Consider the following 27298-nt stretch of genomic DNA (forward strand, 5'->3'; position numbering starts at 1 on the left):
ATTAAACAATAATAATCCGTAACTCCGCCATTTGTGGGCCTATCCTGGCGTGCCACATCTTCCAGTGACCGAAAAATATCCTTGATTTGATGGATGTCCTTATCAAGGATCTAGGAAAATTTCCCCAGCTATATATATTTCGGTTTCTCGGTTATTCGTGGGCCGAACCTGCCGTGCCACGGATTCCTGGATCACGGATCAAGGATCAGGGATCAAGGATAGTTCCTCCAGCCCTATTTAGCTTGTTTTCTCAGTTATTTCAGGGTCAATCTGGGCATGCCATTGCTTCCTGTGATCGGAAAACAATATGCTTGATCCTTGCACAAGGACTATGTTACAACATCCCCAGCTATACATATTTAGCTTTCTAGGGTATTTATAGCCCGATCTGGGCGTGCTATGACTTCCTGTGACCGTAAGAAAATCCTTGATTTGATGGAGTCCTTCTCAAGGATCAAGGATATTTTCCCCAGTTATAAATATAACTCTCGTTTCTCGTTTTTTTGTGGGCCTATTCGTGATCTGAAAATATCCTTAATGAAGTCCTTACCCATGATCAAGGATATTTTTTCCCAGATTTCCCAGATAGAGAAACGAAGCAAAAATTTTTGATAATTTGGTTTATTATAATCAAAAGGACTTTTTGACACAAGCTGAATTACAGATAGGATTGTTACTCTATATTCTATTCTATATACATATATTCTATATTCTATGCATCCTGTATGAGTCCTGATTCAGCGGTGGAAAGCACCAACTGCCCGCCGAGCGGCGAACGTACGAGCGTCCTGGATGGCACGGATTCTGGGGGGTTCCTTCACGCTTAAAATGTCCTCTGACCAGCGATTGTATGATCTGGGGGGATCTGGGGGCCTGGGAACTGAAAAGTATACAGCGTGTAAGGCAAGGTAAGATAGTACTAGGAAGAATTTGGATTCACTTACCCTTCCACTTGTAGTCGGTGAAATATTTGTGCTTCAGATTCAAAAACTACGACATTTTCATCTCGAGCAGCTGCTTGTCCGTCCGGGCGAGGATAAGCTTGATTTCTCCGTCCACTTGATGCTTAACTGGGAGAGGAGGTCTCTCTCCGATCCGGCCCAGCTTGGCCGAGATACAGGGCCTAAGTCTTTTGGCTGAGCAAATAATTAAAATACTGGTTTATTCCTTACGCTGAAATTGTAAATCTAAACTTCCCGATTGCGAAAAGACATGCCACGCTCCGATCGGCCGCTGGGTAGCCGAGATATAGCTTACAGAAAAACCAGTGTTGTAACGATATGCAAATCCGAATCTTCGGAAGGCTATATCTGAGAAAAATAGGGCCAGATCGGTGCAGGACCATGTCTCCCAGGATCGCGAGGATCCATACTGGCGAACGGCATCAAAGTCTCGACTTCGAAAATGAGTCCGATTTTTGGCAAATTTAATGATTTTTTGCGAATATCGTGAAAAAATGGATGTCACAGAAAAAACCAGTATTGTAACGATATGCAAATCCGAATCTTCGGAAGGCTATATCTCACATGAATAGGGCCAGATCGGTGCAGGACCATGTCTCCCAGGATCGCGAGGATCCATACTGGCGAACGGCATCAAAGTCTCGACTTCGAAAATGAGGCCGATTTTTGGCAAATTTAATGATGTTACATGATTTTTTGCGAAAATCGTGAAAAAATGGATGTCCTTTTTTCCGATGGCAGTCGACTGGCAGGACTCTCCCGATCACGGAAAGACATACCGCGCTCTGATCGGCTGTCGTTTAGCACAGATATAGCCTACAAAAAAACCAGTATTGTAACGATATGCAAATCCGAATCTTCGGAAGGCTATATCTGAGAAAAATAGGGCCAGATCGGTGCAGGACCATGTCTCCCAGGATCGCGAGGATCCATACTTTCGAACGGCATCAAAATCTATAAAACATTTAGACGAACTTCATAGCAAATAAGAAAACACAGAAGGGGTCTGTGATGGTGGGGTCCAGTGATATATCGATCTGTTCATTTTATACCCATTCTATTTGAGTAATCGTAGGTACACATTTGGAGACATATAACATACACGATAATTCGACTTAAAACTATTAACTAAAATTATACATGAAATGGCATTAATAAAGTATATATATAACATGGAGTGAGTTTCGTCTTAAAGCTATATCAGAATGCCACTAAGTAGTATTGTTGTCTAACTTAAGCTAGCTGGCTGCTTCCAGGCATCTACACGTCTAATACCGTCGCTCCACCTTCTCATTGACTCCCGAAAGCGGTTGATAGCTGGGATTGGAGAAGGCTTCTGTGTTGCTGGTGCCACCAGTAGTCGTGGGCTTATTGACAAGATTTTTACGCGGCGGCTTCACATTCACATAGTCCTCGGACTCGCCATTCAGTTTCGTTTCCACATGATGGCGCGGCGATGGCTTGGGCGTGACATATTGCTGCTTTAGCGCCTGGTTGAAGCGTCGCCCCTGTTCCGGACTCTGTTCCGTATCCGATGTGGACGTGCGATGCAGCATGGGTATCTCCTCGGGTGCCTGATCGGCGGTATCCACCGTGGGCAGGCCGTTCTTCTTGCGCAGCGGCTTGTGGACACTGCTGTTCATATTGTTGCTAAGCGTCGGTGAATGCTGTCCTACAAGGCGTTGGGGTTGGGGCGGCGTTGCATCTGGGAAGGTGAAAGAGGTGTCGGTTGTTTGTAGGGGTGAGAAGTCCGCGAACTCTGTGAAATTGGCCGTTGGTGCCATATCGTCGCCATCGAGGCGCGTGGGTGAATAGATGGCGGTGCTGGTATCGGGGGGGCTCATGGCCTGATAGTCATCGGGCAGCTCTTCGATTCCTGTGCGGGTTAGTGTGTGGCATCGAGTGCGCAAATGAGTATGTGTATCGTGCAACAGAGGTTAGTCATCACACCACATCCAGTGGAGGCTCCAATACTCACGTATATCGGGCACTATATGGCCATTCACGTAACGCGGTGCTGCCGGCGCCAGTTCATCGGGGGATCCCATCAGGGCCAGGTAGTCTGTGGACTGGTTCTTCATGTACTCCATGTTCGTTTGCATGTAGGGATTGTTCAGGTCCAGGTAGTGCTGCAAATAAACAGATTTCCGCATTAGGATTTCTTCTATTTGGTTGGTCTTATAGCGCTTACATTGGTCACATCCTCGCCCAGCATGGTGGCAAAGCGCTTCTCCAGCTCAGCAAACAAGGGTCTGCTCTCCGGACTGAAAGAAGGTACAAATATTTAAACTGCATGCTCATTTAGGGTTTCCGTTTGAGCTTACTTCTTCCTCCAGCACTCGAGCATTATCTCATAGATCTCTTGGTTGGCATAGGGTGGCTTCTCCATGCGATAGCCATCGTTGAGTTTGTTGAACAGCTCCTGATTGGGATCAATGCCGGGATATGGCACCTTGGCCAGCGAAAACAGCTCCCACAGCACAATGCCAAAGGACCAAACGTCACTATAAGTACTGAATACATGATCACTGAGAGATTCCAGCGCTAACCACTTGATGGGTAGCTTTCCGCTCTCTGAAAATAAATGTTTATATTAAAGACTCGACAACATTCGCTAGTTCGAGGGAATCGTGCAATAATTTGATCTACTGTGCATTTGCTCTCTTGGGATTAACTTTTGCGTGTCACGAAAAAATGTATATTTATACCCGATACTCAAAATGAGTATTGGGGTATATTAGATTTGTGGTAAAAGTGGATGTGTGTAACGTCCAGAAGGAATCGTTTCCGACCCCATAAAGTATATATATTCTGGATCAGCATCAATAGCCGAGTCGATTGAGCCCTGTCTGTCTGTCTGTCTGTCCGTCTGTCCGTCTGTCCGTCCGTCCGTCTGTCCGTCCCTATTAGCGCCTAGTGCTCAAAGACTATAAGAGCTAGAGCAACGATGTTTTGGATCCAGACTTCTGTGATATGTCACTGCTACAAAAATACTTCAAAACTTCGCCCCGCCCACTTCCGCCCCCACAAAGGACGAAAATCTGTGGCATCCACAATTTTAAAGATATAAGAAAACCAAAAACGTAGAATTGTAGAGACCATACAATAATGACCATATCTTTAAGACTGCGTAATCTGAATTGGATCGTATTATTATTATAGCCAGCATCAAGAAAACAATTTCATTTTTTCTCGCCCTGTCTCTCTCTAACACACACGTAGCATAGCCGGCTTTGCTTAGAGTAAAACATTAGCGCCTAGATCTCAGAGACTACAAAAGCTAGAGCAACCAAATTTGGTATCCACACTCCTAATATATCGGACCGAGACGAGTTTGTTTCAAAATTTCGCCACACCCCCTTCCGCCCCCGCAAAGGATGAAAATCTGGGGATATTCACAAATCTCAGAGACTATTAAGGCTAGAGTAACCAAATTTGGTATCCGCACTCCTGTTAGATCTTACTATAAAACGTGTATCTCAAACTTTCGCCCCACCCCTTTCCGCCCATACAAAGGACGAAAATCTGTTGCATCCACAATATTGCACATTCGAGAAAACTAAAAACGCAGAATCATAGATAATGACCATATCTATCAGATTGCTGAATCTAGATCAGATCAGATCATTTTTATAGCCAATAGGAACAAATCAATTTGCAGTGGCTACGCAGCGCCCGACGTCACGCTCAGACTGATTTACTGTCTGCCGGAGGAGAGCCATACTGACTAAGTATCGGGTATAACTGTAGAGTTGCGGTGTCCGCAGCAACTCACAACGTTCCCCCTCGTTTTTTGTTGGAATCTTCGGACCGAAAGGTAAGTCTTATCTGTGCTTCGACAAAGACTGTGCATATTGTTGTTGGATTCTGGGGACCGACTCAGCGGAGGAAAGTCCAAAACGTTATTTGTTAGTGGTATTTCATAGTCCTTACTGTTATCTATATCTGAATGGTGCTTTACCCACCTGATTTCTTGTAGTTTTCGCCACGATACATGGAACGCGCTAGACCAAAGTCACAGATCTTGACCACATTGTCCTCGCACAGGAGTATGTTTCGTGCGGCTATATCACCATGCAGGACCTTCTTGGAGGACAGATAGTCCATGCCACGAGCCACCTGGAAGGCCCAGCTAACGAGATCAGTTGTGGTCACGGTCATGGCCTCCGTAGAATCTGTCTTGTAATTGGAACGCCAAGCGGGCTGTATCGAGTTGTTAGACATCACATGTTCATCTAGGGATAAACGAGAGTTCAAGGATCGTTCTTTTGGTTGTCTAACCCGCATAGTCTTACCCTCTGGCACTGTTGTCATCACAGTGGCTTCTGTGGCACAGGTGTCCGTCTGACGATCGTAGCTGTAACCAGCGGAACCGGGTCTACCCGCACGTGTGCCCGAACGTGGATCATTGTCCGAATTTCTGCGATGATTTTGCGTATAATTGTTGTTTACGGAGTTCATGTGATTGATATACGGATGGTTGGGGAAACCGACATTAGCATACTTCAAGCCACCACCATTTACATCGCTATTAATTTGCAGACACAGAGACACATATCGAGCATAGAGCACAGAGCAGTGAGAGATGCCACAACCAGGTTTTGGGGATCACAAGAACAGGCACAATCAGGGTGTTTTGTGTGGGGTAAGATTTTTGATTAGATCGTGGATGGTGTACGATTGTTTGTTGGTTAGTTTTTGGTATGGGATTAATTGAAAGATTAGGAACAAAACAGAGAGAACAGAGAACAGCAGTTAGTAAGCATATACATGTGTTGGGTTAATAATTCCACATAATTCTGGTAAAGGTATGCTCCAAATAATAGACTATTACTCACCGATGGAGCTCAAAGGTTTCGGAAACGCGTTGGACCATGATGGCTGGATCGATCCTATCGTTAACCGGACTTATCTGATTGATGAAAAACTTGCGATTCCTGAGCAAAAAGTTTTGGACATTCCCGAAACGACAGTATTCCACAATGACCATAAGTTCACCTGGTCAATAGAAATAAATATTTTAATTGGGAGATTCTTTAAGGCTTTCTTTACGGGTACTCACGCTTTGCTATATTCTTGGTGACAGCACCCAGCAGATTAACCACATTCAAGTGCTGTCCCAAGTGGACCATAATCTTCAGCTCGGAGACCAAGGCACGCACCACCTCATTGTCCGCCGTGCGCTTGACCATTTTTACGGCCACCGTTGAGGTGGGTTCATCGGTACGTATCCCTTTGGCCTCGCCCTTGAGCACCACACCAAAGGCGCCAGCGCCCAGTTGTTTGCCCAGCTTTAAGCTGTCGCGCGGGAACTCAAACTTCCGATTGTAGGGCAGCAGATCCGCCTGCTCGTCCAGCGATAAAGAAGGATTGATATGTTCCACGGCGCCCTCCTCGAAGTTTGCCAAACCGGCGGCCTTCAAAGCCAAATGCCGCTTGCGCTCCTTGTGGTAGCGCACCGCCAGAAAGGCGCAAAGGCTTATGAGGATGAGGAAGAGCATTACTCCAAACCAAATCCAGGCTTTGTTAATGCCAGGCATATCTGTGAATGAATCATTGAATGAGGATCTTGAGTTCCATGAATGGAGAAAGGGAAACCGACCAGCGATGACCACGGTAATGGAGTTCTCAATGCTGCCCAGCCGGTTCTCCACCAGACACCTGTAGATGCCATCGTCATAGGGATATAGGTGGGTGATCAGCAGCTTCTCCTCGTCTTCAATGATGTGGGTGAGATTCGTCTCCCGCAGCTCCTTGCCATCCTTGAACCAGCGCACCTTCGCCTGGGGCACTGCCATGGAGCGGCACTCCAGGGCCAAAGATTCGCCCAGTTTTTTCTCCATCTTTGAGTTGGCATTCAGATTGGTGTGCACCCAATGGGGTGCCTTTGGATCGTGTACATAGACATCGATCTCCCGACTATCGTACTGCGTGTGATTATGGATATGATGGGCACGGCACTCATAGGTGCCCCGATCGCCATCACCCATTGCCGGGAACTTCAAAGTACTCTTGTAGGAGTAGTCACTGTGGCTGGTCTGTATCAGAAGAGCTGTGGGAGGAACAGGTGAAATTAGGGATCCTGCAGAAAGGTCTGTTGAGTGCCGCTTACCCTCCGATGCTTCCACTTCCTCTCCATTGTGATACCATGTGAGAGTGCCATCGAAATGATAGGCCAATGCCTCGCAAGTGAAACTCTCCTCATCGCCCTTGGCAATCTTCCGGTTCTCATCCAGGCCATATATGGTCATCTTCTCCGCAATGTTACCGATCAGCACATGCGATTTGGTGATGGCCATACGCGGCACACCATCCACCAAGTTCTGGGCCGCGCAGGAGAGTATGCCCGGCTCTGTGGGTGTAAAGGACACGGCATAGATACGTTCCACAGAGAGTAGCCCCGGTCGTGGTTGGACATTGAACTGAGGACAAGAGAAAGTGGTTTGAAAAGGCTAAGTGCTGAATGCTAAGTGGCGGTAATTTAGTACCTTAAATGTCTTTTGGACATCGGGTGACTACTTGCATGAAAGACAACGACACAAGACAAAACACAGATGGTGCAATTAATATTTGAAACAACACCAAGGATTCTTCGCAGTCAGATCTCTGATACTTACACTAAAGTTCTGATTGAGTGAGTTACACGTGGGCCATCGCGGCACCAGCTTACAGGGCCTGAAAAGAAAGGTGACCACCGCCGGGGGATACGAACGCACCAGGCAGTCCAAATGTGCTTCATTTCCCGCCTCGACATAGACATCATCCATGCTGAGCTCTGGCGAGGACATCACACTGACATTGTACTTCAGGACGCGGGTGACATTGCTTTCGGGCACCTTGCCCTTAAGGACATAGGTGCCGCTGTCCTTCAGCTGGACATTGTGCAGCCGAAGCGTGGTGCTGGACTCCGTCGATTCAATGTTGAAGTTGTGCCCCGTCTCCCAGAACTCGCTGCCATCGGGCCGATACCACTTGAAGATCGGCTGAGGAAATCCACTAAATTCGGCGGTCATCGTGATGGTTCTATTGGCAAACTCATTCACATTGTAGTGGCCGGCGGGTTCTCGCACATCCAGATAGGTCGTGTTCGGTTCTGTTTTTGTATATGTATTTGAAAGGTTATTAATCTGGTATAAATGGAGTATTGTACACTTACGCATGACTTTCATCTTGTAGGTGGTGAACTGCAGGCGGTCAAAGCTATCCGTGACAGTGCACTTGTAGGTGCCCTCATCGGACTCCTGGGCCTGTGTCACCGTCAGCCTGCTACTGCCCACCACATGGGTGCTGTTCTTCATGGTGTTGTCGAATCGCGGCTTCGTGTAGGAGATGCGACCCTGAGGATCTAGATGGTAGGCATCCTCGTGGAGTGTCCACTTCTTTTTGCTGTTGGGGGTGCTCCAGCTCATTTCATAGTTCACGCCCTGCGGGGCAGACAGCTCACAGACCAATGTGAAAGTCCCATTCACAATGACATGCTTTCCCGGCGTAGAGCTGATGCTGGGCTTATTCAAGCGATCATTCGCTTCTATATCGTTTATAGTAGAGAGGTTAACATTATTCAAAGAACCTGCGGATGTTCTTGGGGTATTGCAAGCGTTTCTACAGCGGTACGAGTATTCATGCGTATGAAGGGGTTAGTTACAGACAAGGGACACACAAACTACAATCCATAGGATTAGCACATCAAGCGGTTACTGGGTTTTAGTCTGTACATGGCTTATAGCGATACGTTAGCTGTTAGTTGAACAAATAATACAGTCCATGAACCAACAACAACAGAAATTCCTCGGAAGCGGAAAGAACATAGAGTGCAAGGACAACAGCTAGGACATCCAACAAACATACAACACTTACGCCCTAGATTTGGTGAGGGCGATGGACTCAGCGGGGCGGCCAGAAGACGCACTGGACTACGCTTACGACGCAATGGGTATAATTTTGAGCGATCTTCCGATTCAGATTTGATTCGACCAAGCCCAGCACCAGAGCTTAGAGCCACATTACCATTGGTTGTGTTAGTTACAGTAGTGAGGAAATCATCATCGTTATCATTATCATTATCGCTATCTGCGGAACCCTCCGGAGTCGTAACACCGTTGTATTCTTCAACACCGTATTCTATGTTAGGCGGCAGGATGGTGGCACTCGAGGTACTGGCACTATCCAATCCAGATGCTGGAGGAGTTAGCAGATTAAATGACACACAGTAGGGATGTGGGGAATAACCAAAAGAGAAAGATATATAGTAGTGAGAGAATAGAGATAGATAGACCATTTTGTTAGCACGTAAATTCCATTTTGGATGCAGTGTTTATGGCTCTACCAGGGTTCCACTAGGGCACCATTCATAGATTTGATGTTGATTCAAATTATTGCAAATATCAAGACATTGCATGAGGAACCGATTTCCATTTCAGTTTTCGTTCAATTCTCTTTTGGGCTATCCATCGGTCCCCAGAATCCAAAAACGAAATGCACAGTCTTTGGTGAGGCGCACAAAAGACTTGGGGCATAGAACATTTTGGTGCCTCATGCAACATTTTGGTAATTGTATTGTCTTTGAAACTAGCCAACATCCTCCCCGAATGTCCTACTAATGGAACTGTGGTATTAGATGCAGAGATTTGTGTGTGTGTGGCATGATAGTGTATTCTGATAGAGTGATTGTGTATTTAATGCGTTTAATTTTGAATTGTTTCGATATTGGATGACGTCCTTGAACCATATAGCCACAGGTAACCACCGATAACCGAAACCCCTTTAAAAGGTATGATCGAAAATCAAAACCAAAAAAATCAAAGAAAGAGGCAATAGTTGAGAGCAATATTTACGACATATAGTACTATATAGGAGACGGAAATCACAAATCACAAAACTTTGGGGTGCAAAAACTCACTATCAATGTGACCGTTACCGATAAAGCGGACTGGTATGACCGTATACTCCTCTTCATTCTCTGCGGCTGGATACTCGGGCTCACAATAATAGTCGCCACCATCGGTGATGCTTCGTATTTCGATGGTAAAGCCACGCTTTGGATCATAGCGACCAGAGGTCTGGCTGGAAAATTTCTACACAAGGAAGGGATTTTCAAAAAGGGTCAATCAGATATTAGATATTACAATGGAGCAGATCTAAAGCAAGGACTGTGGGTGCAACATTCCCCCCCCATCTATAATCAAATGTGTTTCGCTGGACTTCTGGACTTTTATCTTAGAGTACTAATTAGGATAGTCGATAATATTTACGATACTTTGGATATATTATACATATTGTATATACATTGTACTGATGGCAAAACTACTGAGTAGAACGGACTGTGTGGGACATACTTGAGTAGTGAATGTCGAACATATCACCGTCGCAGAAGATGCTCGGCGGTGGCTTCGCAATGATATGCAATGTAAAGCCCCATCGGGGATCGTAAGTCGAATTATGATAGAAGCTATGCATCCCCAGAGCAGGACGTAGCGAACTTATTTTTCCCTAGAAGGAAAGATCAGTTGTACTCCAAGGAAAGGATCTACTTTTGGGTGCTGGGAACTGCAGAAAAGAGGACCACTCACATCTGAGTTGAATGTCAGCAGCACCTCCGTTTCGGGCATCGAGGGTTTGCAGGGTATCACCACATCCGTGTACTGGCGAGCATGGACAATGGGTGCCGTCGGAACCAGCAGATTTATCGGATCATTCACAAACACGTAAATGGTGCTGGCCAGATCGTTGTTCACCATCTCGCCCAGCATCTCGCCGAGCTTCTCGTCCGGACCGCTATTGAGGGACCCTGCCGCCGACTCCTTGATGCAGTAGTATGCCCCCACATTGTCCGCCGTCACCTCGATCAGGTGCAGCTGCAGGCCATACGGACGCTGGGGATCCTCCTCCGTGTTATCGAAGCTACTGACCAGCGAACTTTCGTGACTTGCCCACCAAATGATCGGCTCGCTGGCCTCGCAACGCAGCGTGTAGTTTGTTCTGTATTCCAGCTTGATGGACTCCTTGCAGGGCGTTATCAGGGGTGCTCCATTATCACCGCCACAATTGGTGGACACCTCGTTATCCTCCTGCTCGAATTGGGGGCGAGGCACTGGAAAAAAAAAACAGTCAAATAAAATACATTGAACTATCTGCATGGATCTCTCTTAATCCCTTAAAAGCATCATAACAATTTTTTTAAAATGTTACTTAAGTTGTTTCTTTATGTTTTGCCGAGTACAATCTTCCAGTCTCTCCCCCTTTTCCTCTTCGTTGTGCCCTTCCTCTGCCCAGTGGCGCTATTGTAATGAACTTAAGTGATTTGCGATTGAACGCCGACGCTCTTGAGTTGCATCTGTATGCAGTGGGCAGCGGCAGGGGCGTAGAAGGGGGTTCGGTTTCCACACACAACACTTTTGAAAGATCATCTTTCGGTTTTTTATGGGTATTAACAATACACGTACTTTTATGTGGCATAACATGATCTTTAAGCGTATCAAATAATGATGGATAAATTGCTTTAGATACAAAAATATAGAAAAACCGTTTGATTGAACCGATTCTCACTTTAATAGTAGTTCCCCTCGGACTACACCCCAGCATCCTCTATAGCTGCCTGCTACTGCTTTATTTCTTTTTCATGTTCATTTTTTTGTTTTTTTGCTCCAGAATCAATTATTTGTTTACTGGCGATAACAATTGTGCCTTGCCCTGCCTTGCCTGGCCCCTCCTTTCCTTTTGTTTCTGTTTCTGTTTCTGTTTCTGATACTGGAATTATGTACGTTCTCCGCTCAAGACGAAGTCAATTGGAAAAAACATACATGGGGGAAGGGGCGGGGGCGGTGGCTGAGTATGAAGATCATATGATCATATAATAATATCTAATATATAGCTGGCGTTTATGTGACACTTTTACGAGTGTCGTAGAAACGAAATTTGGTTCTTTATCAGCCGCGGGTTCAAGGTTCGCAATTGAGTCTAGTATTTCAGCTGGAGGCTGGGGGCTTCTGTCTGCCGGAGAGATTGGAGATGGGAGAGGGAGATGCGGCGCAGGCACCATAAATTATACGGAATGTCTGGCCATTTGACAGGAAGCGATCGTGTGCCGACACTTGTGCATATAGCACTTGTTGATGTGTGCATAAGTAATTCCACATGGATGTGTTGGCTTTTAATTGTGCAAATTGAAAGCGTTAGCGTCCACTGCTTTTCATTGTTTCTTCACTCTTATCAATTCCGGTGAAATTCTCCGCGATAATCTGGGAATGCCCAACAATATGGATTTTCTTGAATGGTGGATAAGCCTCGTACTTACATGCATCGCTCCTCGACATCCAGATGAGTAACGGCAGCCAGCAGGAGGCCACTACACTGTGGGCCAGGCGCATATTTTCACTTTTCGCTTAATTTGTTTGTTATTTGGCTTTTGTTTAAATATTCCGCTAATTAGACACTACTATATTTAGTATATATACGAAAGGCGTTAACACATTTGCCCCAGTAATGCCATGGTCACGACTGGAACTGGTCACTTTGCTCACTTAGCGGAGGCACTGCAAGAAATCGAACGGGGAACATCATTTTGTTAGAAATTATAAAATAACGAACAATATATGCTATAAAATGTGTATAGTGGCTCTTTGCCCGATATACTGCCGCATTGACTATAATTTTGATAGTTTCTTTGGGATCCCAAGGGGTGATATTCTCATTTGCGGCTGAGAAGAGTTTTTAAAATCATTTATTTTGTTTTTCACTTTTTATTTAAACAATCATTGCACCAAGAGTTTTATACTTAATTTATTATGTACTTAATATTTATTTGTTCCATTTAGTTACTCTTTGTTCAAACAGTCGTAGATCTTTATAACACTTTCTTTACACTTTTGTGGCTTCTTTATTTCATTTTTCTTTTTTGTTTATATATTTCTTTATTTGACATATTTTTTTCTTTGTTAATTTTATGCGCCTTTTGGGCACACACCAACTGCATAATCAACCAGAACCGACTGAAACTTGGCGCTGGACGGTCGGTCCAAGCATCGAACGGAGACGCCACTCGATAAGACGCCCCATGCCCCTCCGTTCAGTGGTTGTTTATGCCTTTTCATTCAGTCAGATGTCCGTTACAGTGAGAAATGCTTGATAAAAAACCATCAAATACAGGAAAACAGAAAACCAAAACCGAGAGTGCAGAGCGCAGAGCGCAGTGAAGAACAAAACAATTCTGGAACTGAAGCTGAACCCGGTTGCGCGCGAGGGAGCTCGCTCGGAGTACTCGTAATCTCCCAAGCAGAAGCATCGCCAGCTAACAAAATCGTGCTGGTGGTGGCTATCAACAACAAAAAATACATACTTGTACGCATAAACAAAAACAGAGATCTGGAGAAGCGAAGAGAAGAGCTCTGGTGCTTCTGGTGGCTCGCCTCGGACATTACGCATACGCGGAGTGTGGCGTTGGGAAATGGCTGGGAGATCTTCCACTCGAAATACAATATTTCTGTGTCACTTCCGCATCGGAAAAGAGACGAGCATCCGGAGTTGCCAAGCAGCACTAAGAGGGAGGAGGAGGCCAACAGCCACACCTATAAGAGAGAGAGCAGCGGCTCTGCTGGCAACAGGTCCGGCCACCCCCGCGACCCACTCGACCCACTCGACCCACGTGGCCATAACTCAGTGTCAAAAGAGTCACACATGGTGGGTGGTCGGGGGGGCTGGACAGCTGAGCTACTCGGAGCCACTAAATGACAGCGAGACATGCACAATTAAACAAGTTGACTAACCGTCGCCATCGCTGCCATCGTTTGCCCGCAATTAGAGCATGCCCCATGGCTGGACTGGACTGAACTGGACTGGTGTCGCCTGTGTCTCTGCTCTCTGCTCTTTGGTCTCGGCTGATGGGCGGCTTCCTGTGGCCATGTCGTAAAAATATAATCCTCCTCCTGCCAGAGCGCAGTGTGGCGCAGCGCAGCGAGACAACAAGTGTTGTCCCCATCTGGACTTTTGACATCAATAAACAGGAATTTAATTTCAGGGCGCACCTCAAAGTGCGGACCCCACCTTCCATCTTGATGACATTCAAGCCTAGCAGCACCCACTGACAGGGCCCAAAACATACGGGTATTGTGGCTAATTGCCATTTGGCCAGCAAATAAAAACATTTATCTTTGTCAGTCATAGCCACTGGCAGGGATCTGGCGGACTGACGGGTCAGTGCAGCATAAACACAGATACCAGGCACAACGCTGCGACGTCTCTTTTGCTGGTCGTTGAGGCGTTTATCGGTTAATTGAAATTACTTTGGTTTCACCTGTCCCCCACCCCGCCCTGTCTAATCCTTGGGCATTGGGGCTTAGGCATTGACGCTCTCGAAGCCAATCAGCTGGCAAATATTGACATGTCTGGGAGGTAGGTTGGAGCCACTAATCACCTGAGGAGAGCTGCCTTAACCACACGATGAAAAGGCACAAAACCATCTGTTGGCTGGGGAGAAACTCCCCCTGTGTGCTAAGTCGTAGATGGTATACACTTTCAAAGCAGTCTTTGGGGGCTTTAAAAAATACATACGTTAGAAATATATATTTTCCAGAACTAATACCTTGAGTGCCACTGGATGAGAGTCTCTTGAAAAGAACTTTAAGTTCTCAAGTTGCTATAAGTTTCCAATAATAATTATGTTTATCCTAGGTACTAGATGTGTGCTTAAATGAGATTTTTAAAGGAATAAATACAGGGCTCTGCCAAAGAAATTCGAGTAAATAGTAAGATGAGTAACGGCCACATATTTCTTTGGTACACGATTTTATCGGGGCTTCAGTGGCTTCAGGCTCTCTTCAATTTGAGTTGCCACAAGAGCGCCCTCTTCTTTGTAGTTTATATTTCAAGAGATTCGTATTACATCGCCCCAGTCAGGTGGGTATTAAATTCTGTGCAATTATAGTCGAAACCCTAAGAGCTTTGGCCTGTTTGAAAGTCATGTGCAAAAAGGCTTTCAAGGAAATGTTTTCCTTCATCAATTCCCCCAGACATCATAGCAGGCAGTTCCCTTTGGACTATCATGGATTCTAATCTTTTAAAATCCCATTCCAAAGATGTTTCATGCATCCAAAGTTCAATTGGATAAAAGCATTCGATGAAATGTTCACTTTTAGTGCTCTGCCGATTCCGAATATTCCCCCAGACAGCATAGAGTATGCAGCCCAGCCACATCGGCATCACCATTACCATTACCAGCTCCACATCACATATTCCTGCTCCCAGAGCCCCACTCAATCCGATGCCCAGTAGCCGACAGCCGATCAAATGTGTCTGGCAACATGTTGCACTAACCAGACCCCCAACCCCAACCCCAACCCCAAGAGGGGGGACCTGGGCACGTCACTCTTGCCTTCCTTCGAGTTTCTGTTGTCGCTCGAATGTTGTTGGTTGTTGTTGTCATGGCGACACGCCCACAGTGCCACAGCGCCCCCTCTCAAGGGCGATTCGCATAGCTCCGTCCCTTCTTTTTCTTCTTCTTTTTCTGCAGCGATTGTAGCTATTTATAACCTTGCAACAGTTTGCTTTTGTGGCTGCAGCTCCGCTCTCACGTGCCCCGCATGACGCAAATTACAGGAGGCCCTAATTGCAGGCCCAGCTGCTGGCCCTGCCTTTCAGCGCAGATATTATTTCTGATTGTTTCTGTCCACTGGGTCGTGCAATTATCCCTGGGACTCGTAATGAGAACCAGGACTGGGGCTTGTCGTCCCACCTTTGAGCTATCTTCAAGAACATATTTCTGCACTTAGTCAGCGGCGCATTGGCACTCAAAATATCTGAGTCAACTCGTTTGTCTGTTTATGCAATCCACAAATTATCAAGAATTTCTAGACCTATCTTTCGAAGCGGTTCGGTAGGGGCCACATGTTTGATTAAGCGCTGGAAAGCTCTAAGAAGATTCCACTTAACTTTTGCCGCCCCTCTCCAAAAGAATTTCCCACTTTCACACTCGCTGGGATGTTTTCTTAGATGTTTAGCCGATAACATATTCGAGGTAATTTATCCAAGTCTTTCAGAGAGTGATGTAGAAGCATTTCTCCAAGTATCTGCCACCCCAGACGCCAGAGAAAGAGTACTATTTAGGTCGAGATCCCCAATGGCATGTATCGATATTTAACATATGTTTATCACTGAATTGTTTATGGCCATCGGAATCGTATAAGCGAATGACGTCATTCCATGGTCGAGTGCGGCCTGAACTCATTCATTCACTCACTCACTCGCCAATGTCCAACCCACCTTCTCCTCCGCCTCCTCTACCTCCACCTCCCACTTACTCCACTCATGTATGACGTATGACATTCCTGCCCCTGTGAATCTGTTTACATAAGTGACAATATTTGCGTATTAATTAAACGGCGACGCACTCGAGCGGCAAATAAATTGAGATATAATCGTACAGACATTTAATCGTACTATACGTATAAGAGAGTGTAATGGTATGGGTAGCATTCAAATCGGTTGAATGAATGCATTTATCGGGGGGGGATGTTCGCTTGAAGGCGGGCTGTAGAGAGCTCCCTAGCATTGGGGGACTATCTATGGGTAACGGTCAAGTACAGATGTTCTCTGTTGCAAACAAAAGATATTGATGCTTAAGGAAAGGTGCTATGAAAGGAGACACTGAATTTATTTATAGAACGGGGTTTTGCAAGGGATCTAAGGAGTAGAGATCAGTAACGGCAGTGCAGCAGCAGATCACGTCCACGGATCTGGAGGGAAGTGGGGATTACTCATATAAATACATTGTTGATGGTGTCAGTATTAAGACAGACTTACTGATTCTCTAAAACCTGCCAGGAAACAAAGATGTTGCAGCAGTTTTCTTCCGCTTGAGCAACGTCTCTTGAGCAACTCTCCTGAGAACAGATCTGCGACTTCTCCACGTGATGGAACTCTTGTGACGGTTAAAAGAGACCATCCAGCCAGGGTTTTGATTTTTCCATTTCCTGGCTGGTATTTCGGAAAAGTTAGAAACCAAAGACTGAGGATGCATTGTGGATAGCGGGTCGGGCTGTGGATCGTTACGATGAATCTATAGATATTCATTTGAATCCACTCAAGGTAGATTGAATCAAACGGATCCCATCAAAAAGGCCACAGGATGGGAATCCGAGGTAAAAAGCCACCAAATAATACTCGAAATCGTAGCATTATTCCAATTTCAGGCCAGAACTTACGGCACCGAATATTAAATGGATTGTTGTATATCACATACTCATTCGATCGATGGGGTCGTCGGTCTGCTCAACCCAGATGTCTTGTCAGCATCTCATTCTCCAGCTACGATTGAAAGAATAAATTTCGGACTGAAGCAGTCTCTGCACTTCATCCTTGAAGCCTTTTATCTGTTCGAGACTGTGGCTATGGATATGGATTGGACTTCCATGGACTTCCATGGACGGATGCGATTCTATATCTTGACTAGGGCGAATATCCTTTTGTATAGGCTCATGGTACGGATCCACTGTCGGAGCATCTATCCAGAATACTGCCTCAGTCATCGGCTAATTATTTTTGCACATAAACAACGATGATATGATTGAAATTGTTCATGAAGGAGTTTTTTCGATCCTGGTTTTCTGCGGATATAATATAGATCTCCCAGGAGGTTCTTTACAGAGTCCATTGTGCGCTCCATAGCTGAAACAATGATCTATCGATACTTTCATTGTTTACAAACACCTCCTGTCAGACACATAAATAAAGCCTGTTCCATTTCACGTACCAGCTCCCATCATCGTCGTCATCATCACCAGACAAACAAAGTTCTTTATAGCTGCCTGGATTTTCTCCGGAAAAACTCTCCTTTCGTTTATTTACGAGCCAGAAACTTTTGACAGTTTAACGCTGGACGCGAGAATCTTTTGAACATGTTTTTCAACTTTTTTATGGGCCAATAAAGGAAAAAGTTGCCCTATTCCGTGCATTTTTCGTGCGGCTGTGCTGCATGTGCAACAGATTCAGATTCAGATTCAGTTTTGTGGTTGCCCCGCCTCCGAGTGACTGTTGTTGGTCTTTTTTGTGGTTTCTGTCACGTGTTGCCCCGACTTTTCCAGGCTACGTGCCTGGCATTCATTTACTCACCTGAACCTCAGCAAACCCTCGCCTTGTCAGTGGGAAAATTTCCCCGACTTTTCCTGCTGCTGCTGCTGCTGGCTGTACATTCTAATTCCAGTCTCCTGCTGGCCTCGAAATGAATTTTATATTGAGCCACATTTCACAGTTTATTTCTGCAATTACGAGTATCCACGAAAGCCAGGGGAAAGTGTCTTTACCTTTGGTTTCGGTTTTTTCCACCTAGAGAATTTACGACTCTTTGCTGGGACTTTGCCTTTATTTGATTTTTACCCGTTGACCTTTGGCGCTGCTGTGCGTGCAAAAGTCAAGTGGCATTTTCCAGGCAGCGGAGCGGGCTTTCCCTCTCCTGGATTTTCTTTGTGCATTGTAATTATAATTTTGCCCCAGCAACAAATTGGATGGAAAGTTTACGCAAATACCCGCCTGGCAGTGCTCTTTTGGCCAGCAATTGGCGAAAAACATGCGGCTTGCTCTTGGCCAAGTAATGAGCAGAAACCAGACCGAAAACAAACCGAAATAATATCTGGAAATATTTTTATGCATCTCTGCAATGCCTGGAGTGATCAGCAGGAGGCTGGCTGGGGCGGAGGAGCGGGGCTGCTCCAAGGGGTGCAGCAGCAGCAATCGGTTCATTACAAATTCAAATAGCGCCACGAACGGCAAATGGAAATATATTTTTGCTGCAATTTGGGGCAAGCTAAGATTTGCTGCTGCCTTCAGTGCTTGACAATTCACATAAATCATAAAAAACGGCAATCGGCAAACAACAGTATCGAAATCTTTAGCTTAAATCCCCGTGGAGGCGCCAATCCATGAGGGAAAGACCACCGAAAATTGCGTGTGGGCTGCCAAGACCCACTCGAATGTTGGCCAACTCTCTCTCTCTCCTTTTTCTCTATTTTTCTCTGGGCCTAATCAAACATCTAATCATCGTTTTGGGCCATGACGCGAGTACTTTTTGGACTTGCGTGTCACCTCATGATGGAGGAGTAGGTGACATGGTAATGTTTCATCAAGCCAGGGGCATGCTAAAAGCCAGCTAATTCCATTAACCAAGTGGCATTTGCAGGCCCTTCCTTGCACGAGCAGCAGATGGCCCGCAAAATTGTCATAAGTAGGCGGCAACCTAATGAAGTTTCGGTGGAAATACTTATTAGCATTTCCTTGGAATTTTCAGGGAAGAAAACACCATAAAGTATGAAAATATTATAATTACTTCTGGCCAAAGAGAATTCGGAAAAACATTTCGTTTACTTGAAATTTATTTCTTTGATTCCGTGTTCAGGAATAATGAGAGGTGTGGCATCTATCATATATTTTCCTCACACCTTCAATTCAATTTGTTTTCTTGATATTTCGCTGCGGGTCCGTTCTGTTTTTTTTAATTTATGGAATGCTTGTAGGCTTGCTATCAATATAAAATCGATCTTTTATAATATTTCATCGCTTCGACAAGGTGTTTGTTTTTCTCAATTGTCAGTTGATGTTATAGAACGATTACAGAAGGGATTTCAATTCTGATCAGAGTGAAACGAATATTCTATCAATCTGTTTATAGAAGAACACCATGGACTCCTTTTTCTCCATGGAAACTACTGATTTCAAAGTATAGCTGCAACTGTCTTTGTGTAGGAATCGATAGGAGCTGCGTTGGTTTGGCAATCGGTGGCACTGGCATTATTCCTCTTTTACAAAAGCCATTAAGTGGTATGGCCAACCGATTAAATCAAGATCTAATCAAGCTATTATATCCGGTACTCGAAGAGTTAACCGATTAGTTCTGTGGTGGAAGTGGAAGCGTTTCCGAACCCACGAAGTACGAATATTCTTGATAAGCATAAATCGCCGAGTCGTTTAATGACTGCCTATCGGGTATAAGAGTTGGGACGCGGCCCCTCGTTTTCTTCTGACCATCTGTTTGTATCAAAACTAATCTCTAAGTTATACTCGTGAATTTATACACTTCTTAGCAATCGAAAGAGCAACCAAATCTTGGGCTCACTTTCTTTAAAGTTTAATGTACAAATCGAAAAGAAATAGATCTAACTTCTGTCACGTTTTTTACAGTCAACATACGAGTGCTAGGGCATTTTATTGAAGTGTGTTATAAACATATAATGATGATTTCTTTGCCTACAGTCTTTTATTAGATGCTTTCCAGGCACTTTCATTGAAGACCATAACTTTTCGATGACATCGTCCATTGGACAATTCATTATGTACTCGCATTATCTATTGCCACTGAAATTTATAGTTGCTCCAACAGATCTGGGGGCTTAATTAATTAAGCAGACATTTCGGGGTCAGGCACTCGATGGTTCGAGGGAGGGGGCGGCAAGGGATACTCGTACTCGTATCAGCGGGTACATTTCACCAACATCTTGTTTTATGTCGCTCTGTCGAGCTCTAATTAATTGATAAATGTTCCGTGGAATAGCCACTTCCCCTAGTTCCCGCCGCCTAGCTCCACTATTCCCTCTGTCCCCCTGTCCCTCTGTCCTGAGGGATAAATTGACATTTTTTTCTGTTTTTGGGGCAAGTGCAGCTCCCGCTGCGGACACCTCCTACTCGTGGCACAGCAAGTTGTGCAATTTATGTGTTGATTCTTTTTACTGTCGACCCGGCCAGGCCATCGCCCACGCCAGCCACGCCCACGCCCATGTTGGCGGTACCATGTTCCATGCCATGCCCCAATCCCAGCTGGAATACGGGTCTAATGCATTTTTGAAATGTTAGCCCGGGCCATGAGGCATGAGGCATGAAGCATGAGGCAAGAGACAGCAAACAGCAGACAGAGTCAGCTCTAATCTGAAAGACAGATGCACAAGCAACAGCTAAAAGACAAATAAACTTTTGCCTCGTTGATAAATTGGCAACAAAAACGCAGCGGGGAGGAGGCTGTGTGGCTGCCACAGAGAGAGAGAGAGAGCGCACAAGACGTTGAAAGATAAAGACCCACCATATAATCGTATGCAAGATGTTGTTCAAATGCGGGCATCTGTATCTAAAAGATACTACTGGCAGCAGGCGGGCACAGACACCTACCTTATCAGCCTGTTTAACCATGTGTTTTGCAATTTCTTATCTTTACAGGGGCTTACGTCCCATTTTGCCGGGAAACAGATATGAACCTTCCACGGAAAAGAAATCCAAACTAGAAGCGGTAGAAATTATAATTAAAATGTGTTTTTTTTGGCAGCGTTTGCATTTACATAACCCGCAAAGAAAGTCGCCAATTTCGGGGGAAATAAAAGTGAAATTAAGAGAGTAAATGCCTCCAGCAGCAGCAGCAGCAATAGCGTCAGAGGTAATGTATCTTTTGGATGAGTCATTTGGGAAACTTTTTGTAGTTTTATGGCAGTGTCGGAGATTGTGCAAGTCAGCAGCCTCTAAGAAACCCCCAAAGTGTAAGCGAAACCTTGTACGAACTAGATTTGGCCACTAGGCATGAGAAATATTATCCAACTGCAGTGTTTTAGGGCACAGAGAAGGAAATGTAAATCATTTCTGGATTAGCATGTTCTGTATCTTCATTCTTTGTTTTAAAGCTGATGTATAGCAGGCCAATCTTGTATCTACAGAAAGTAGTGCTATGGTAAGGGCAAAGAGTGGAGCAATACATCACACATCCTGGCTTCTATTGCTGCCAATGCTCCGAGAATGGGTCAGGGTCGGTAAATAATATCCTAAGAAATCTACTACCTCTGTTTAGAAAGGGAATATGCCAGTAGATGTTAAGTCCTTTCTCTTATGATTGGTAGAACTATTGTATGTACACAACCCTATATATTTCCGACAAATAAATCTATAATCCCCTCCTTCTAGATCTTTAACCACCCCCTTTTGTCCACTTAAAACTATACATACTCGTATTTATTTGTTTTTATGTTCATTAAAATATACACATATCTTTTTTATGATAGATGATTTCTTTGGCTTGTTATCCGTGTGTAGTATTTGTCTCGCTTTGCAGGCAAATCCCATGAATAAGAGACGCCTTTGTTGCAGGGAAATTGAATTGTTGGCACCCTGCCCACTAGACGACAACAAGTAGTTGCGGCAGCTGCCACTAAAAGCAAACGCAAACACAACGCAAACGTATCGAAACAAATGGGAAAATGTTATATAGATTTAATAGCCGAAAAGTGTTTAATTTGTTTGTTTTGGGGTATTCGCACGATTAATAAAAACAAATACATAAATAAATAACTCAATTCTCGGATCGAAGGCTTGCCTTGACCTGAAATTGCAGTGCACTCAATGGATGGGCAAATAAATATTACTCAATTTTAATGTTTACTTTACTGCATTTCTCGCGGAATTGGTTGAATCGATGCAGAGGCTGCCCCTGCCCTTGTTTAATTCCCAACGGAAGTGAGATTAAATTTTTTCATTTCTCTCAAGACTGCACTCGTTCTTTATTGCACTTGAAAGAACTTATGACGCCAGCAAACTTTCTACAAATCCGGTTAACCGGCTTTGCCAACTAGGAAGCAAACAAAAACACCATAATAAATAGATTGCTGCAAATGAGGCTCCTCTTCTAGGGTTCTCTGTCCTCGCTGGCACCAGGTGAAAGCTGGAGTGCCTCGTCGGCTGTTCTGCTGCCTTTTGTTAAGATTTATGGCCCGGCGAATGGTTAAGCGCTTACGCCCCACTGGCCTGGCCAAAAATATTTTGTTGTCGTTGTCCATTTATTATTTATGTTGGTTCGGAGGGGGACATGGAACGGCAATGACAGCAGCAGACAGCACCAGCGGATATAGAGACCCCACTCCACTCCCCACTCCACTCCACTCCACACTCGTGTCCATTCATAGAATGTTCGGTCGCCGACCGCAACAACAAACAAACACAATGGCAAATGGAACGTTTAGAACTTAAAGCCAGAGTGTTGAAGACTTTCGTTGAGGTAGATCTGAATTATGTATGGCTAAAGGTAATTGCTTAATTCAATTATGTGCACTGCGAAAAATGTCCAAATGGAAAATGGAGATCCTCCGTTTCCATCGAAGGTACACAATAAATACTATATCATGTTGGTATGGTTGAATTTTCTTAAAAAAAAGGAACGACTTCCATCATAGAATTGTATCTTTTGTCAATAGATCTGATTTATATATTGCATGCAGAAATATAAAGGTTCTGTTCAGAGTTTCTGTCGAGACCTCTCGGTCTGTTGAGCGGGAGGTGGAACTGCCCGTAAAATTCAGACTTGGCTCATTGGCACATCTACGCCTTCATATAAGTTTTTATAGGAACACAAATACTTAAGAATATATTTATATTCTTTATAGGCAAAGAAATGCTTCCTGGGGGGGCAATAAAACATATATCATATGTATATCCATTAGAAATTCAAATACGCATATTCCATATCTATGAAATGAAACTTTTAACAAAACATAAAAAAAATTATGATATACCATATGAGATATTTTCCTTATGATTTGAAGCTCTTGTTGTAGCTTTTCTCCCGTGTAGATGATATCTTGTGGATGTCCAATTTATGGCCAAGCATTTATCCACTTTATACTACACCAGGAAGAGCTTATCCAGGGGCAGGAAGAGCTCCTCCAGGGGCAGGAAGAGCTCATCCAGGGCATAAGCTGGATCTCGTGCGAAGCCCCTATCTAAAGTCGTTTTAGCCATCCCAGTAGACAAGGTAATTTATTCGTAATAGAGCTCGCTCCTCCTCTTTCTCAGCTCTGGCTTAAATTTGACACGTAGTCGAGACGGCGTCCCCGGTCCCCGGTCCCGGTCCCAGTGTGGCATGACCATGTTGCAACTTGCAAGAGCTCGTATCCATGGATGGTCGAGCCATAAACCGTGCCTGATTAATGTGCCATGTTGTGCAAAATGGGAAAGGTGTGAAAAAGAGTTGGCCAACGGGAAGGGGAAGGCACAACCATTTCCAAGAATCGCTGGCTTTTCCTATTGATTTTCCTTGGGTTATCACAACACAACAGTTGTGCGGCTATGGAATGTTTTTTTGCATAGCGAATGCATGTTGGCGGGGAGGCGGGGCTGGGAATTCCCAGTAAATGTTTATGCAGTCCATTGGCCAGGCATGCATTTCCTGGTCCCCGTGCCCGTGCCCCCCATTAGAGAGGCAGCTTTATGACTTGATATGACTCCTGCCATTCTCAATTTTCCACTCACATTTTCCGTTTTCCAGCAGTGATTGACGGAACGGAGCAGCTACAATTAGCAGCCTGGCAGCCGTTGGAAGTCCAACCCATACGTTACGATAAATAGAGCAACCGATCGCGAGTGCCTGGCGATCGGGGTTGGGCCGTTGGCTGTTGGAGGTCTGCTGCATTCAATAAACAAATTGGGTCCAGACCAGCAATTGCAGTGACCCAAATTGGAGGCAAAAGAGTTATGTGCCTTTGATTCGATCAGATCAGAACTTTTGTAGAGAGATACTCATACAAATGGTGGAAGAGATGGAGATGTAGGAGGCAATCCCTGAGTCACGTTTTGTAATGGAAATTAATTTTGCTCGATTCTTTCAGTCCGCATTCGTTTTCTTTCGTTTTGTTTCGTTGTTTATATCAACATTTTGTTGGTCAAGAAACTGAAGAACCAGTTTAAGAAAGTTGTTTCATCCGAATCAAGAAAGAAGGGGATGGCTGGCCTTTGATGGACGAAGTATTTGATACTCTTGGGAGATCTATTGTTTTTGTAGAAGCTACGGTTTCGAAACAACTTTGGTTGGAAGTTTTTTAATATATTATTCTGACATTAAGGGAAAAAGAATGGTTTCAACCTGATGGATTGCATATTTAGTAACTGATTGGCATAGGAACGAATGTTAATGGCTTTATCGACTGCTAATCTTAGGTCCAAAATCTACTAAGAAACCATCATACCCTCCGTAAAGGGTAAAACAAGTGGTTGGCCTGAAGAAAACAAAAGAAATGTGAACTTTTTCGGTTGTTGCAAAACCGCCAACAGGAAGCCACCATTTGAGAGTTGCGGAAGATGCTAGAAGTTGTCCAAATATCCGGCCGATGATTAATACATAGAGTAATAAATTGTGGAAGATATTTACATTCACATATTCACAATCTTACGAAGTCTACAGTTAACCGCAACAACAACGAGTATTCACCGGTAATCACGGCCAGCGATGAATCATAATCGAAGAGCCGTGGCAGAGCAGAGCTTGGATACCTGGGGGGCTTTGGGGCTGGTGATGGGGTTGGGGTGACCGTGTTTGCTCTCTCGACAGAAACGGAATGCCGTTGACGTATTCACGCACCAATGAACACACACACACACACACAACAACTCTAATACTTTTCAATGGAATACAGGGTTTTGATAATACACACGCATACCCCCAAAAAGGTCACTGATAATGAACACGCAACCACACACTACAAACCGATTGAAATCAAATTTTGGATGGTTCCATCGTTGTCATTGCATTGTGCAACACAACGCAACCACAAAAAACAGGCTCACACAGAGATACACAAATACACAGATACTATTTTGCGATTGAACAGCATTCTCGAATTTCAGATTTCAATATCATAGAACATTTGCTCTGCTCTCCCTCTCTCTTGGGGGCTTTGTCACCCCACACACCTGTAGACACATTGATATTTTATTGTCTTTGCTTTTGTATAGGTGTTCTGTTCACTCCATCGCTCTCACTCGCTGTCGCACTCGCACGTAAGAATCCAAAGATATCTAACTATATTTGTTTTTGTGTTTTTTAAGGCAGCTCATTTATTTAGCACCTTTTGATGCATCACTTGTTTTCCTCGCCCGCCAACAACCAACCTCTAGGGCACCACATTTTTGACTTATACTCGTATTACGGCTTACGTTTTCAATTTGTGTTAAATGAAGTCTTCCAACCTTCTTGCGTGGGGGAAGAGTTTCAATAACAAATAATTATTAAATAAACTGCGTCGTCGACAAAATTTGAACAGTCTGTTTCTGCTTCAGATCAGATCACCATATAAATACCGTACGTAAACGTATACGTATTGCTTTGCAAGTTTAGAGCGCGCACCCCGTTCGAAGTTGAAAGCGCGACTCGTTTCTTTCAGAATTATATATGAATTATATCGAATATTGATAGTTTATTTTAGTATTTCACTAATTTTTAAATAAATTATATTTTCAAATTGTATTCTTTTACCAACGGACTTTTCGGTTTGTTCCGTTGTTTTTTGTCGGCGGCCAGAAAAAGTGAGCGGGCTTATCGATAGCAGTGTGACCGTGTGTCAGTGTGACCTCAGAAATATACCGAAACATACCGCCTCATTTTCAAAATATACCGTATATATACTGACGATTTGATGTTCTACTATACATATTCCTCGTTTTTGATATTCCGTCGAATATTCCCAGCTATATAGAACATTTAGCCATGTCCATATAATTTTATACAATTAATAAAACTATTTCCAACTTTACTGGTTTAATTTAAATACTTGCTTCTATTGGATTTCTATATAATGTTGAACATGAAATTTAATGGATTGATGAAATTGACAAAATATTAGCAGTGTGATCGTCCGACCCTCAGAAATACCGAAAATATACCGATGAAACAACAAACTTAGTCCATTTTTCACATAGACTGCGCTAAAATTCGTGGAGAATATTATTAATACATACTTTACGAAAATGGGTTAATTGTGCTCTGTCCATGATCGGAAGTCAAATTCCTCTTTACGTGATTATGAAATGTAGCGCGAGTATGTGCCATGTAGATGTCGTGTAGAAATGCAAAGAATGGATGATTCCCTGAAAGTTATATATCTAAAATAATCAATTAAAATTCAAACAAAATATGTTAAAAATATTGGAATATAAATCTATATTTATGCTTTACGGTTAAAAACACTACTTTTGTTCTAGTGTTATCTATTCGCAGCAAAGTTAGCGAAGTCTAATGTCACAAGGCTATAAGCTGTTATATCTGAGAGGGTGCCGTTTTATAACAACCAGTTTCGGACAGAGTGCCCTTCAAACTTGAATTTGAATACTTGTAACGACTGCTACTGTTATAGTCGATTGCATGCCATCAACGAGGTTACTTTGCATTTAAGAAATGGGAACCACAAATCATTTGTGTATCCGACTATTATACTAATTAAATTGCAAACAAATCGGTTGGAAACAATAATCGTGCATGTAGAGTGTTTGGGGGGAGGCTTATCAAGTAAACAGATGAACTTCATGATGACTCGTCTTTTATAAATAGTTTGGTTTGG

General features: G+C 44.1%; 1 protein-coding gene across 13 annotated transcripts; it reads right to left on the minus strand.

Moving 5' to 3' along the window:
* Positions 1-1967: 1967 nt before the first annotated feature.
* Positions 1968-26201, minus strand: LOC108163426 (platelet-derived growth factor receptor alpha). Of its 13 annotated transcripts, none has more exons than XM_033393115.1 (18): positions 25899-26201; positions 12256-12493; positions 10532-11052; positions 9862-10036; positions 8970-9140; positions 8119-8490; positions 7580-8055; positions 7451-7477; positions 7075-7384; positions 6565-7014; positions 6025-6504; positions 5801-5960; positions 5258-5490; positions 4928-5197; positions 3287-3536; positions 3154-3226; positions 2941-3091; positions 1968-2667 (listed from the first exon to the last, which is right to left on the minus strand). In XM_033393115.1, the coding sequence occupies exons 2-18, from the start codon at positions 12326-12328 to the stop codon at positions 2231-2233; spliced, it is 4629 nt and encodes a 1542-aa protein (XP_033249006.1). In that variant the 5' UTR covers positions 12329-12493; positions 25899-26201; the 3' UTR covers positions 1968-2230. The 13 variants fall into 13 exon arrangements, with proteins under 13 accessions (XP_033249006.1, XP_033248999.1, XP_033249004.1 ...); XM_033393108.1 differs by having other exon boundaries at positions 1968-2838; positions 9880-10036; positions 25899-26200; XM_033393113.1 differs by having other exon boundaries at positions 1968-2838; positions 5258-5382; positions 25899-26200.
* Positions 26202-27298: the final 1097 nt, after the last annotated feature.

This window comes from Drosophila miranda, chromosome 4 (assembly GCF_003369915.1).
Source record: "Drosophila miranda strain MSH22 chromosome 4, D.miranda_PacBio2.1, whole genome shotgun sequence".
NCBI lineage: Eukaryota > Metazoa > Arthropoda > Insecta > Diptera > Drosophilidae > Drosophila > Drosophila miranda.